Raw genomic sequence first — 14,841 nt, forward strand, 5'->3', positions numbered from 1 at the left:
CTGCCCCCAGTGCTGATGTAGTGTGACTTCTTCGCTTTCAATAATCCGTATCCGGTATGCTGCTCATTAAGTGCTTCAAATTTTTGCAGAATGTGTATTGTGGTTACGCTGCGTTGGTGTACAATTCTTGAAGGGCATTCTGCCCCTTTCGAAGAGCCCAAGTTTTTTGCTTCTTATCTTTCTTTAACTTCATCTCGGCCCATCCTTGCTCGTCATCTTCGTCGTCCTGGTTGGCCAAAGGTGACCTTCGGCCAATGGTGTTCACTGAAGGCTTCATGGCGTGCATTGGAACTCGAGGGGTATTATCTGTTTGGGACCAGGGCCGGAAACTCGAAGATGTGAATGTGGAGGCTCGCCGAGGAGATATATTATCAGGCTCAGGGGCGGTCGACACGGGCCTGTATCTAGAAGCAAGGCCAATGTTGCTGCGCTCCGATGGCGCGATCGAAGGGGCATAGTTGCCGTTGACATTGATGGAGGGAACAACTGATGGGTTAGAATTCCACGGGGCCATACTCGGGTTGAGAGTGCTCATTGTCCTTTGCCCAGGTTGGGGACCGGAGGCATTTGGGATCGACGGAGGTCTCGGCCCTTGATCGGGGAAATTTTGCTGTCCAAACTGAGGGGGCGCTATATCCGGGTTGGGATTGAATTGTCTGCCCATCATTTGTTGCATTTGCTGCATCCATTGCATCTGCACCTGCATCATTTGAGTCATTTGTTGGGACATTCGAATCTGAGCTTGATCTCCGGGACTCATCATTGGTGGCATCCCTGACATTCCCATCGGCGGGTAACCCATAACGGGCAAGCTGCCGGTGGTTTGTGATCTCGCCATTCCGGGGTGTTGCGGCAGTCCAGGCATGTCATAGCCTCCTGAAGGATTTGGGCTACCTCTTCTGGCGGCCCGTGCCCTCTCCTCTCCAGCAATGACGCCCACCAGTCCTGCTGGGTGTACTGGATGAGCAGTCGAAGGACCTGCTCCCAAAGAAGGACTAACAGGATGAAATGCCAGAGATTCGCGATTCGAAGGGTTGACCAGGCTGGCTCCATAATACGGGTCCTGAGGTAAATGTCGAGCAAAGACAGGTAAATTGCCCTCTTTCGGAGCTTGACTGGCCGCGGAGGGCGCGGGTTGCGCCTGGCCGACACTTCGTAGGTTGGAATTCGAGGGGGAATGAGCCAACCGTGTTGGAGGCCTGTTCTTGTTCGGAAATCCGTGTGCTGCAAGAATACCGAGTGGTACATCCTCATCTTCATCCTCATCGTCTCCGCTACTTTTACCGGACTGCTTCGATTCCACGGTCAGATGCGAAAGTCGGTTGTTGAGGTCACCCGAGCTTCCTTCTCTCGACCGCATCACGTTGAGAGAGCTCTCTGCTCGAGGCGGAGGTGTTTCTCCCGTGACCTTCATCATCTTCTGGCGGTACACAGCCAAATGGGCCTCTTGTTTCCGCCGTTGCTTTGCAACCTGACGATCACGTTCTACCTCGTCCTCATCCTCGTAATTGTCACCTGCTTCAGAACTGCTGTCGTCAGAGAGGGCACCCAGCCTGCGATCCATTTCTTTCTCCTGTTTATAACGCTCCCATTGTGCCGGCGTCATGACCTTGTTCGAGGGAGCTGGTTTTGGTGGAGCCGGTTTAGACTCCTCGTACATATGGGCAAGTTGTGCATCAGCCGCAATGGTGGGATCCAATGTTGCACTGTGCGTAGAATTTGGCGACGTCCCTCTTTCCATTTCTCTGGCTGGACTTGTCGAGAGGAGGTTGCTGTCTGTTGATCTCGTCTGTTGAAGAGGTGGCGGTTGTACATCCTCCTTTTGTGTGAGCGACCTTTGGCCCACAGGCTTTCTGGAAGGCAACTTAGACCGTGGCATTGGATTCTGGCTTATGTTCGGAGCGGTGTTCTCGTTCGCCTTCGCAGGGCTGACTTCGGTAATGGTCTTTGAAGGGCTGGGAGACCGCATCAATCCTTCACGGGAATCATGAGAGGTCCATGAATAGGGGGACGTTTCGACAACTTGGGTACGGTCGGTCGTGATTGGTTTGGGGGCCGGGGCCCTGCCAGAGCGGATGGGAATGGCGGCGGGGTAGCTAGTTGGAGGATAACTTGTTGGAGAAGAAACAGTATCCTATCGACAATTAATATGACAATGGAGTAAAGAGAGATCGAGGGAAGGGAGCTGTACTTCTTGTTGTATAAGCCGGACGGGGGCCGTGTCAGGGCTAGACCCGATATGGTCGAACATGTTTCCGAAGCCATCCAATTCGGGATTTTCAAGCGCAAGGTCGGAATCAAACAATCGAGGCGGCGTAGCCGTACTGGTTGTGCTTGTTGTCGTTGCTCTATTTCTGCCGTTATCAACTAGGGGAGGTATGCCGGCAGGCGAGAACGAAGTTGGCGATCGTCGATCGTCCCCCGTCACGCCAAAGGAACAGGTTCGTGTTGGATTGCGAAGGAAACCTGGTCTGGCCGATGCAGGTAGCGGCACGGGTATGTCGTTATATGGTCTCGATCCGGAGCCGTGTACAATTTTGTCTGATCTCGTATCAATGGAGGAGGGATTGGTAGAAGAAGTACTGAGACGGGTAGAAGAGGCGGCACTGTCGTTCGGGGCAGTGGAATGGGAGCGCTCAGTGCCACCACTCCCACTTAACATGGTCAGTCTATAAAGGTGGTTTATACGTGAGGTGCCTCGCCTACCGGTTGCTTGCATCGTGACGACCTGGTGCAAAGATATCTTCCTCTTCATGCTCAAAGTGGTTTTGGGGTGGAGGCCTTGGGGGACCTGGCGTACCCATCCTTAAGGACGCGCCGCCATCGAAAGATTTTCCTTTGCTTGCCGGCCTCTCCAGGACTCTAAAGGAAGAGTCGGGAGGATGATGTGCCTCCTCCAAGGCATTGCCCGAAGATTTTCGTCTCTGAAAGCCCTTTGGCAGTTTGATTGGCATGAAGGAAAACGTCGACCGGACGTGAAGTAGCCGACCGGTGGGATTAATCGAGGGGCTGATTTGTGTTTGACTGGAATCTCAACGGTTCCAGGCCTTGACCAAAGAGCAAACAGGACTAGGTATGGAAGACTAGGACGAGGACATGGGAAGGGAGTCGGACGCGGACGGCAACCTGCATGAGGCATAGGGTCAGTAAGATCCCCAACTGAACGAGACAAAAAGTTCAAAATCCTACAGCGTCTCTCAGAACTTTTGCTTTTGTTGTCAGGACAGCGATAGGAAGACACACTCGGATCACAAAGCTGAGCCGCTGAAACAAAGCGATGGGCGTGGCTGGACCGAGCGTTATGTCAGTGTGAAAAGACAGTCTTGATTTTATAGAAGCGAGGACGTGTACTCCCAGGAGCGCGAGCAGAAAAGTCGACCCGGGATGTTTGACAATGACCTTGAATAGGGGAGGAAGAGTGGCGGCTGAGGGAAATGATTAAAAAAAAAATTGAGTAGGTACGAAATAGCGAGAGTGAGAAATGAAAAGAGAGATTTCGCAGGTGAATGCAGCCGCAGACACAGGTACAGGGCACAGGCATGATGAGGAGACGGGCAGTATGCATGGCTCAGCGGGGGGCGCTGTGTTGACAAGTGGCATGGTTAAAGCCCAAGACTGGCCGTAAAATACTGGGGTCTCTCCTTTAGGCCGCTCTCAATCCCAAAAAACAATCCCTGGGCCCCCCTTTAAGCGAATTTAGGTAATGAACAGCCACTACAGCCGAAATGTGTTAAATCGGGAGGCTGTCAAGGTGCCACCCCAATAGACTTTCACTTCACTAGCTCTTCATAACTTTCTTGTTTTATGCGTTTCCATCTCCGTCCTTTTCTGCTAGCCTCGCGTTTAACAACGCGAACCACGGCATCTGACGCTAAACCTGGGATGCTGTGCTATGCTGAATCTGCCACTTTCGGCCTCTCGCCATCTCCTCCCCCTCCCGGAGATCTTTTAAAGATGCGCCAGCTCTGTTCCTGACGCACGTGTTGGCCTCTTTGCTCCAACCCAGGCCAATACCTCGTGTTGGTCCTCCCGTCATTTCAGTGGGTCTTGGGCAAAGTCCGCTTGCTAGTAATTAACCTCCCTCAAAAGTCTATTGACGTGCAGGACGCCACGACCAGTCGGATTGTCGAAATTGACCCCGACTTCATAACAGGAAGCTTCCTATTTCGAGCTGGTCAGTCCGTGGCATGCCTGTAGTTGAAGGAACTCCGCAAGAGGCATCACCGACAAATAAGGTACCACCAAAGGAAAATGTGATTGACAGTTTTCCCCTGTCGCTCATCTCTCGTATTGCCAAATTGTTGCTCAAGCAACTCTGGAAATTCTTCTTCAAGTCTGGTCGTCGCTCCGGTTGATCTGCACCGCTTTGTCCTCACCACCGCTGAGAATGCCCACGTCACGATGCCAACACACGGCAAAGACTTTGATGCCATCACCGACCGCTGAATTCAGACCGCCTTTCAGGCTCGCCCTGGGCAGCATGTACAAGCTCTGTCCGACAGCGCCTTCTTTTTCTTGTCGGGCGCTGCGGACGTCCCAAACTCTGCATGTTCCATCGTGACTCCCGCTGACAAGTGTATAGTCGTTGGTAGGATCTTGGGCGAGGCTGACGACCGAATTCTTGTGGCCTTTGAGAGTCATTGCAGCGACCGTCGTGGCCGACGCTCGTGGATCCACCAGTTTAATGACACGGCTGACAGATCCTGCCGCAATAAGGTGAAGGGAGGGCATGTGCTCAATGCAAAACAGCGCACCCGAGGTGGTCCTCGTGTCTACAAGAGACGCTGTGACCAAATCCCATGTCCTCACGGTCTGATCCCAGGAACTGGAGTAGCCGACTGTGGAATCATTGCGGTCAAAGATCGCTCCCGAAGCCGGTCCCGTATGTTGCTGCATCAATGCAAGGGGACCTCTCTGCGCCAAGGATACCTCCGAATTTAATTTTCTCCTCTTACCGTCCTGGGTTCTTGCACGAGGCACAAGTGCTTCCGGTGCTGCTGGCGCATCGGCTTTTTTAGTTGACCAAAGTCCAACGGAGTGATCTGAAGAGGCCGAGAGCAAGCGCCCGGACGCCTCATGGGGACAGACAGAATCCACCGACGATTTGTGACCGTAAAGCTCTATTTGCGGTGACAACGTCGCCGAAAACCCTTTTTGCTCTTCTGAATACTTCCATAGTCTTAGCGTTCGATCGAACCCAGCCGACACCACTTGTTTCTGCGATATAAATTTGGCGGATGTTATGAAGGAGCCGTGACCACCTTGTGACACGCCCGGCGACGTAGCAAGAACTCGTGATGAGGTGTTCCACACTCTTAAAAGTCCATCGTAGCTGGCCGAGAGAATTCGGGGAGATTCGCCCGACATCACGTCGATGTCGCTGACCCAGTCATCGTGTTCGAACGATGCAACATATTGCGGCGGAATTCTCGCTCGCACATATTCGACAGCAAGCGTTGTTTCTGCAGAAAGGCCGTTATTCGTGAGATATTCTTCAAGGGTGGTTCGAAGGTATGTCCCATTGATGATGAACTCGAGTGGAACTGGTTTTTCTTGCTTGAGCAGGCTGTTGACAAGCGTGGAAAGTGTATAGCGGCGGAAGGATGTAGGAACGAGAATGGGCGCCGTTTCTTCGAGGGCGAGATCAGAGTCTCTGGTTATTAGTCTCACTCGCACTTGAGTATTTGCAGCGTCGCCGGGCATAGTAGCCATTTTGATCCAGCAGACCGTTAATGAGCTAGGCTTTCAGGGTTGGTTCTCTACGCAGGAGGAAAAAAATTTACAGCGGATCAAAACGCCACCACAGGCATTTTACACATGGGGCTAAATTTCTGGCCTCCACTTCCATGAAAAGAAGAGCAAGTTAATACGGACAACTTGAGGACAGCTGCCGTCGAAACTCTCAAGGAGATATGCTAGATGAATCTGAAGCCTCCGTTTCTCTATGCGATGCCATCGTGAACAGCACGTTTCCTCAATCGGAAGATCTCCTCACCTCTGAACTGTCCTCCAAGACCATTCCATTACTGCTCAACCAGATTTCCGCGATCCGAAGCGAGCTGCGCGATGAAATAAAAGCCACCAGCAAAGATGATGTTGGAGATGTTGACCAGTGGATATTACAGGCCAGAAAAGTGCAGGAGAACATTGCAAGATGTAAACTCGAGTCGAAAAGAATCGTGGAAGATTATCAGCATGTCCGGGCCCTACGAGACGAAGCTACGGACTATCAACATAAAGTGGACCTCCTTGAAATAGAAATCGAGTTTACGGAGACTCTGAGACGAGAGTTGCAAAACGTGGCTCAAATAGCAAAGTCTTTACGAGAAGTTGAGGAATGTTTGTTGCAGGATGACCCTTGCAGAGCAGCCTCCAAATTGCAAAACCTGGAAGGCAATATTACAGGCATGCTGAGATCACGAGCCTCAACACTAGGCCGAGATCTGAAAGATGAACTACGACTTAGGACTCGCGTACAACTTGAGGCAAAGTTGAATGCACAGATTCATATCGGGGGGGGACCGCAACAATGTAGCATCGAGGCTCTCCCGAGTGAGACCGACGCCACATCGATGAACTCGGACGCTATTCTACGAGCTCTGGACCACTTAGGCGATTCGCAGGAGTCGATCGAAGCTTTGACAGACAAACTCAAGACGTTTGTCTTACAACCTCTACGACGCTCAGCGAGATTCAAGCTGGCTCGTTATAAATTAGGACGGCACGATATGAGCGTTCAACTCGATCTGAATGGCCCATCCATGCAGTTGGTCCTCGACTTTGTGCTTGATTTTATAAAGTTTTTGCATTCATCGCTGTCCGAAACGATACAAAAAGCAGCAGCCAAACACGTCCTGCCAGATCTGATGGCGCTGTTGGCAACTGATTGGCTGAATCCCGGTCTTCCTACTGAACTTACTGAGCTCGATCGACTCGATGAAATGCAACAACAAGTAAATCGAATTTTAGACCGACTCAAACCCCTAAAATGGGAAGGACAGGCACAGCTTCAGGGTTGGATGGACGAAATACACCGTGCCTGGTTAAATCAACGCAAAGCAGCAACTCTCGATGCAGTCCGAACGGCGTTTGCTTCGTCCAAGGGAACTCTGCGACAAGTTGAAAGGGTAGAACGGCAGATGGTACCAGCTGCGACGGAAGAGGAGAGCCAGGCTGAGGATGACACTATTGACTGGGATGCTGGCTGGGATGATGATAACAAAGACAAGGCAACAACAGCAGAAACAACAAAACCAGATGACGACGAAGATGCCAGTGGTTGGGGGTTCGATGACGATGACGATGAAAATCAAGAGAAGAAAGGCGAGGAGAACGGGCATCCAACACAAACCGATGGTGATGACAATGACGCTGGCGACGCATGGGGCTGGGGTGATGGCGATGAAAGTCCAGAGGAGACAAAGTCGGAACCAACAAGCAAAGATCATTCCCGCCAAGTCAATGGAGCCAACAAGCCCAAGAAAGTTGAGAAAGTGGTCACATTATCGGAATTCTACAGCATCAGCGAGATCCCCGACCGCCTTGTCGAAATTATAGGCAGAGACATCTCTGATGCCCAAATCATCCAAGAGACTCAACACAAGAGCCTCGACTCCTCAACAGCATCAAGAGGCCTTCTCACCCTTCCTACTCTAGCTCTAGCAATGTTCCGTGCTACAGCACCCAGCTACTACGGCGCCTCCGCTTCTTTGACCGACATCCACCGATACAACGACTCGCTGTACATCGCCGACCGACTCCGTGACATGAGCGTGCCCAGCGGCATGCCGAATATCGAAGCGGACATCAAATCTATGGAGAAATTCGCGCGACTCGCCTACTCGAAGGAGATGGAGACCCAGCGCATCATAATCTGGGACCTCCTCGAAGGTGCTCAGGGATTCACATCCTGTACCCAGTTCCCATATTCACAGGAAATCGAGAACGCCGTGTCCGCCGTTGTCGATCGGATCCGGGCCCTGCACACGGAATGGAAACCTATCCTCTCCACCTCGGCGCTGATGCAGAGCATCGGCTCCCTCGTCACTATGGTCACGGCCAAAGTGATTTCTTCCATTGAAGAAATGGATGATATTTCCGAACCAGAATCCCAGCGCCTAGCTTCATTATGTCAGCAGATCGCGTCTCTGGAAGATTTGTTCTTATCGACCCCGCCGTCCGGCGAAGAGCCTGTGCCCATGACTGCCGTGTATGTCACCAACTGGCTGAAGTTCCAATATTTGATCAATATCCTAGAGAGTTCGCTCGTGGACATCAAGTATCTCTGGACCGAGGGCGAGTTGAGCCTGGAATTCAGCGCCGATGAAGTCGTGGAGCTCATCAAGGCATTATTCGCTGAGAGTGCACATAGGAGAAATGCAATTGCTGCTATTAAGGGGCAGCGGGCGTCGCGGCAGTAGATCGGTCGCTGTGCGTTAGGAGATATATGATTTGGATCTGTACGTAGTTTGGGGGGTGGGGGATTAAAAGACGACGAAAGGGCATTAAATATTGAGTTTGTCCAGTGCTATCATATTCATAGGTATATCGTCAACTGGAAAGGGGAAAAAAAAAGTATATCAAAGAATATCAACTTTCCTAAGCTGCTCGCTCGAATGCAAAGGCGTAAACTTCATCATCATCCGAAACTGATCCCTTCATTGCATAAAACATCTCTAGATCCAACGACATAATATACCTTCGCCCATCGTACAAGCAAAAAAGGGGGGGGGGGGGGACAGCACAACCGGTATCAGCAAAAGAATTTATACCACTTCTTCCACGTCGGCCAATTGACACGATCAGCCTTCTCCTCCGCAACCAGACTCTTAATATTCATCTCTCTCTTACCAGTAAATAGATCCATATCTCTGGCCTTGAGGATCTCTGTCTTCTTCCAAATTTTGTAGCCAATGTACATGAGAATCACGACAGGAGCGGCCAGGTAGGCCTGGAAGAAGTTAATTACGAGATCACTGGTGGACATGTCGCTCCAGCCAACGGGGCTGAAACCGGTCCAGAACTGTGCGACGAGCACGAGAATGTTGAAGATCAGGCCGACCCAGGATCCGACGACGCCGACGGGGGAGCGAAAGGCGAGCTCATCAAGCCCGTGGCCTTGGATAGCCCAGGCATTACGGAAGCGGATGTGCGCGAAGCAGATGCTGGACCAGGTGAAGATGGAACTGAGGCCGGAGAGTGCGAGCATCCAGTTGAATGCGTCTTGTTGTTTGTTTGAAGCGGCGAGGAAGGCGAGGAGGCCCAGTACGGAGGCAATGATGATGGCGTATAGAGGCCGGCCTTTGCGGTCGATGTAGGCAAGGAAGGCGGGTGCTTGTCGCTGTTCGGCCAACGCTGCTAATGTGCGTGAAGAGCCGTAGATAGAGGAATTGCCGACTGAGAGGACAGAAATCATGATGACGACGTTCATGACAGAAGGGAGGACTTCAATGCCTGCATTCTGGATTGAGATAACGAAGGGTGAAGCTCTTGTGTGGAATCGTTAGCAAGGTGGGAATTAATGAAAGAAGGCATAGGAATATCAATGTGGTCACGCACTTTGCATCGGCGCTATTTTCGCCGTTTAGAAGTCGAGGGTCGTCGTAAGGAACGAGAGTGCCCACGAGGAGCAGACTCACAATGTAAAATAAGGTGATACGCCAGAATACCTATTCAAGTTAATAAGCTGCACGACGACCATGTATTAGCAGAATGCCTCACCTGCTTAATGGCACTTGGCAAGGCTTTCCTGGGATTTTCTGTCTCCGCGGCAGCCAGGCCGACCAATTCTGTGCCAGCGAAGGCAAAGGCTGCGGTCACAAACGTACTACACAAACCTTTGAATCCGTTGTGAAAGGCTCCAGGAGTGTGCCATAGTCGAAAGCCCATGTAACTTCCATCAGGTTGCCCAGCGCGATTGACGCCGCCCATAATATTAATGAGCACTCCCAGGAGACTGTGACGTTGTTAGCACCAAGACTTCTTCTCTCTCGTCCCAGAAAGCATACATATATCCTATCACGGCGGCGACTTTGACAATAGAAAAGACGAATTCTGCTTCGCCGTATCCTTTCACGCCGAAGAAATTGATCACGATGATCAAAACTAAAAATATCGATACCCATGCGGCATTGAGAGTGATATTTTGGACCTATTTCGCTCCATTAGAAACAAAACACCCTTTGATATGAATTCTGACCATACCCAGAAATCCACGGTAATTGATGCCGCTACAATTTCCAAAGGTAGAACTACCAACCATTGCATGGCGTAATTCCAACCCATGGCAAATCCCCATGCAGGATCCAGAAATCGAGTCGAATATGCAGCAAAAGATCCCGCAACTGGGAACAAAACTGCCAACTCTCCCAATGCTTGGACTGTGCAGTACATCATGACACCGGTCAGGGTGAAGGCGAGCACCACTGACGCAGGCCCTCCGTATGCCAGAGCTTTTCCACTTCCAACGAACAATCCTGTGCCAATACTGCCACCGATGGCTATCATCTGCAAATGCCGACCCTTGAGCCTTCGAAGGAGAGGTGATAGTGCCGTGGCCTGCGCGGCAGCTTCAGCATCGTAGTGTTTCGAATCGGCCGCACTGAATGACGCCCACCTCGTTACGCTCGCGTTCGGGTCTCGTTTGAAACTTTCGGTCATGCGCCTGGTGAATGTTCGTCTGACATTGCTCATGTCACCCTCGTAGGCTGATGGGCCTGAGGAAGACTCTGGGCTCCAGCTCTTTCTGTCAATCTCCATGTCCATGAGCAGCGGGGGTCGTTACTCGACATGGAAAAAAGAAAAAAAAAATCCTCGTCGCTAGGCACGCCAGCCGTGGGTCACCGCAGCATGTGAATAGCAGAGGTGTTCGGCGTCGATGGTGATGGTATATAGAGGCGCATGACGAGCGCGAACGTGTGAGAGAAGAAGAGAAAATGCGGCAGGCCTAGAGCAACTAAACAGTGGCCCAGGCTTCTTACTGATGAAAGTCACAGATAAGGCTTGCCGGGCTGATTCCCACTCGTGCTTCTGATAACGAAACTTTCCCGGCTGTCAAATTAACCTGCTCACGTGACGCATCAAAAGAAACATTGATCCTCCTCGTCAGTCAACAAACACGTGCTCATAGGGATCAATCCGTTCGAGTGTTGAAGATAAAGGTATACAGCTACATGATTATATTTCCCGCTATATCGACACACCGTCATTACGTCGTTAGAAGTCAAAATCCACAGCAGGTGAAGAGAGCCACCCATTGAAAAGGGAACAGGTCAAACCGTCTTCTCGTTCATGTTCATACCCATGATACGAGCGTTACTGTCATGCAACCGAGAATTTTTTTTTTTCAGGTGCTTCATGGTGAAACTGTGGTCAACAGGTAAGAAAAATCTTTTGTACATTCGCCAGGATATGATCAAGGACTTTTCTTCATTTCGTGATTCAAATTGGGTCTTTTCCATCGTTAGAATCATGTTTGTTAGGTGTCGTTGGTTCCGGCTGATCGAAATCCTGTTCACGCTGGAGGGGCGGAGTCGTCAGGTTGAGAAAGATCTCCTTCAGGGACATATCTCTGTGACTCGGGGTCTCCATCCTGTTCGTCCGGAGTGTCAGGCTTAACTTCTGCGTGGGCCACGTTCTTTACATCCTGCGAGCTGAGACCCCTTTCCACAGCTAACCGCTGAGCTGCCTCTCGCTTCTGTTTGATTTCCAACTCCTCCTCCCGCTCCACTTGTTCTTCCTCCTGTCTTAGGTCGTGCAGAGTGGGTGGCTCCGGGTGCTCCGTGACCAGAGTTGGTGATATTGGGGCAAGACTCTTCTGTGACGAGGATCTTTGACTGTTGTTACTTGGGCTCTTCGCAGATTTAGAGGAGACGGTCCGCGTCGATCTTCGAGACGCGCCCGGGCCCTTGCTGCTGGGCGTTCTCGCCTTCCCGCCACCCTGCTCTTCCGTGGAACCCTGGTTCGTCATGCGACGGCTCAGCATGACGGCGAATTCGTCGTCGAGCGGAACAGCATCTTCCTCTTCGTCACTCATAATCAGATCGCCTCGAGAGCTAAGCGAATTTGTCGTCGACCTGGAGCCGGCGGTATCGCTTCGCTGTCGGCCATGACCCTTGTTCCATATACGCCCTTCTATCAGAGGTTCAGTTTCAGCATCTCTGGCCCTTGCACCACCGGGGTTCTCTTGCAAGTCGGCGGCAGAAGGTTTGTAACGCAACTTGCGGCTGCCAATCTTCCATGGAAGTCGTTCTAGAAATCCTAGGTATGACGAGCTCGGGATGATGGTTGGGTCTTGGTCAGAATCGGCTTGGACTCTAGAGGGCTTCGGGCGTCCTCTTGACCCGTAACTCATTGCCCTTGGTCTCCTCGGTTGCCCAGAGATAGATCCACGACCTGCCAATAGGCGGTCTAATTCATCGTTTCCCCACCCCATGGGACTGTTGGCGAGGGCATCATCATCATCCTCCCACGCATCATAGAAGTCAAAATTGTATTCGGATCTGCCCCGGGATTGCCCTCTCTTTCGGCGCAAGTTGTCCTCCCGGTTGGGGAAACATGGCGCGGTGCACTCATAAATGCACGACTTGATTCCCGCAAGACAAGGATCAATGTATAGTTGAGCGAAAGTGTAGATGTTCTCCTGAGCCGCTTGGTTGGCGGACTCGAGGTTCTGGGAGATATTGTGGAGGGTTTGGCGGAACTCAGGGTTATTCATCGCGAGGCCAGGCCGACGGAATCGGTCAGGTAGTGGCAGGGAAATGATCGTGAAGCCGCTGCACGATAACGAGGCTGGGACCGACGCGCTGAACCAATGTGCGCTGGTCGCTCAATTGCCATGCTTAAATGAAATATGTTTGGAGATAGCCTGGCGACTGGATTAGCAGACAAGTCGAAGGATAAATTGGGATTGAAACCGAAAATGCTGGGGGCGGGACTGATAGCGGGAGAGGCCAATCCTGGAGGGAACTGGTGAAACCACGTTCGGACTCACGTGATACTGTTTGGAGGACCGATATCACGTGGGAATCACGGAATCCGGTCAAACTGTTCTTCCGGGATCCCGCCTCACTTTCAGCAGAACAAAGTCGAGCAACTTGTTCACCTGATCATTTCTCCCACTTCAGCTTCAACTTCAACTTTTTGACCGCTCGAAACAGTCGCCGACCTCTTCCAACCTTGCCCATGGTCCATTACATTCGCTTCTTGCGTACGCCGCAGGTCGAGGCTGGCAAGAAGACTGTCGACGTCTCTGCCGTGGTTGCAGTCACCACCGACTTGGGTGATGCCTTTTATGCCGTGAACGTGGACCTGGTTGCGGAAGCTGTAGAAGCTACTCGTCCTCATGTCGTCTTCCATTCTCAGACATTCCCGTGGCAGGCTACATCCAGAGCTCTTAAGTTCTCTCTCAATTGTCCCGGCAAGTATGTTTCTAGATCTGTGCGGTTGCATGTGACCACGAAGGACACGATTGCTTCCTCCGCTCGACGGGAAGTCCCTCAGATCCTTGATGTCTGGAGCATTGCTTTTCCCTTGTCTGACAAACAGCGGACGGACCCTATTGTTGAACGGCAAGTGCTGCTGCCGAACAACTCCCCGGTTTGTATATCGGAGGAAACGGGCGACAGTATTGCTCGTCATATCTGGTACATCTCCCCCCTGCCGGCTGAATTTGACTGACGAGCAATCACAGGGATGCGGGCTTAGGCTTTTTGATCTACTTTGCGAAAGCTCTATCGGCATCCCCCACAGAAGGTGTTTCTCGATGTGCAGCTCTGTGGAAGTCCAGTAAGGTAAGGCGACTGAGGGTGCTGGAACTCGGTACTGGCTGCGGGATTGTTGGCATTGCTTTTGCACAACTTGTCAAATGTGACATACTTCTTACCGACCTGGAAGATGCTCAGGAGATTTTGGCAAGCAACGTCCGGTATGCTTCGCCAGTGGCAGGATCTATGATCCAGACTGGGATTTTGGATTGGGCTACTGGCCTTGATGATAGCTCCAATGCGAATTTCGATCTCATTTTGGTTTCGGACTGCATCTACAATCCAGAGAGCAGTATTCATCTGGTAGAGACTCTGAGACAGCTGGCCTTTCGTACACCGAAGCTACTGATTTTGGTGGGATTCAAACGACGACATGAAGCAGACACCGTCTTCTTCGAACGGATGCAGCAAGCCAATTTCGACACAGTTGAGAGGATCAACATCCCCCTGCCTTACACGACTACCGATCAAGACACAGACCCGCCAATGATCGAATTTTATACCTATGAACATCGCTCGGCTGCCAAAGAACCGAAATAGGATCGACCATCCGTGTACACTGAAACGAATTAAAAGAGGATTTCCCGCGTCTCATCGTCGCCTGTCTCTCAATGGCGGTCTAGAGGGCCGTCTTCGGTTAGGCACCCATGGACCCATCTGAAGTTATCCAAAGCTACCCAAAGGGCCCCAGTGGCTTGCCTGTCACGTGCTACAAAATTCCCGCACACAACCCAAAAAAAAAAAAAAAAGCTCTACGAACCCACCTACCAAACGGCGGAGACAAAAGGCGATGAAATCGGCAAAAGACGGTGCGATATTAGCGCTGATGCACCCAGTCACCCAGTCACTTTGGATGATTCATTTCCCCGTCTGAAGTCTCTCCTTTGGCCCCCCACCAAGCCGTGGTCAGTGAATTAAAATTTCCTTATCGACAACACAGAAAGCTGTCACCTTTTCACCATCTTTGCCGTTCTATTTCCCAGACTCGACCGCTATCTCCTGTACACAGTTCTATCTGGAAACCTCTCTAATTCGTCTTTGGTGCCCCCAAAGGCACCCCCCATATCACGGCTTCGAC

At 51.4% G+C, this 14,841-nt stretch overlaps 6 protein-coding genes across 6 annotated transcripts; 2 read left to right on the forward strand and 4 right to left on the reverse strand.

Moving 5' to 3' along the window:
* Positions 1–103: 103 nt before the first annotated feature.
* On the reverse strand, positions 104–2,954 carry Z518_10540 (uncharacterized protein; the record flags this gene model as incomplete). Its single annotated transcript, XM_013412083.1, has 3 exons — positions 104–2,134; positions 2,192–2,654; positions 2,707–2,954. The coding sequence occupies 3 exons, from the start codon at positions 2,952–2,954 to the stop codon at positions 104–106; spliced, it is 2,742 nt and encodes a 913-aa protein (XP_013267537.1).
* A 1,375-nt stretch (positions 2,955–4,329) lies between these two features.
* Positions 4,330–5,712, reverse strand: Z518_10541 (uncharacterized protein; the record flags this gene model as incomplete). The annotated part of the gene is made up of 1 exon (XM_013412084.1): positions 4,330–5,712. One exon carries the CDS (start codon positions 5,710–5,712, stop codon positions 4,330–4,332), a length of 1,383 nt encoding a protein of 460 aa, XP_013267538.1.
* A 200-nt stretch (positions 5,713–5,912) lies between these two features.
* Positions 5,913–8,420, forward strand: Z518_10542 (uncharacterized protein; the record flags this gene model as incomplete). The annotated part of the gene is made up of 1 exon (XM_013412085.1): positions 5,913–8,420. One exon carries the CDS (start codon positions 5,913–5,915, stop codon positions 8,418–8,420), a length of 2,508 nt encoding a protein of 835 aa, XP_013267539.1.
* A 332-nt stretch (positions 8,421–8,752) lies between these two features.
* Positions 8,753–10,764, reverse strand: Z518_10543 (uncharacterized protein; the record flags this gene model as incomplete). Its single annotated transcript, XM_013412086.1, has 5 exons — positions 8,753–9,488; positions 9,559–9,668; positions 9,721–9,955; positions 10,008–10,150; positions 10,204–10,764. The coding sequence occupies 5 exons, from the start codon at positions 10,762–10,764 to the stop codon at positions 8,753–8,755; spliced, it is 1,785 nt and encodes a 594-aa protein (XP_013267540.1).
* Positions 10,765–11,512: 748 nt separating this feature from the next.
* Z518_10544 (uncharacterized protein) lies at positions 11,513–12,715 on the reverse strand (the record flags this gene model as incomplete). Its single annotated transcript, XM_013412087.1, has 1 exon — positions 11,513–12,715. The coding sequence occupies one exon, from the start codon at positions 12,713–12,715 to the stop codon at positions 11,513–11,515; it is 1,203 nt and encodes a 400-aa protein (XP_013267541.1).
* Positions 12,716–13,182: 467 nt separating this feature from the next.
* On the forward strand, positions 13,183–14,303 carry Z518_10545 (uncharacterized protein; the record flags this gene model as incomplete). The annotated part of the gene is made up of 2 exons (XM_013412088.1): positions 13,183–13,643; positions 13,691–14,303. The coding sequence occupies 2 exons, from the start codon at positions 13,183–13,185 to the stop codon at positions 14,301–14,303; spliced, it is 1,074 nt and encodes a 357-aa protein (XP_013267542.1).
* Positions 14,304–14,841: the final 538 nt, after the last annotated feature.

Source organism: Rhinocladiella mackenziei (assembly GCF_000835555.1).
Source record: "Rhinocladiella mackenziei CBS 650.93 unplaced genomic scaffold supercont1.9, whole genome shotgun sequence".
NCBI lineage: Eukaryota > Fungi > Ascomycota > Eurotiomycetes > Chaetothyriales > Herpotrichiellaceae > Rhinocladiella > Rhinocladiella mackenziei.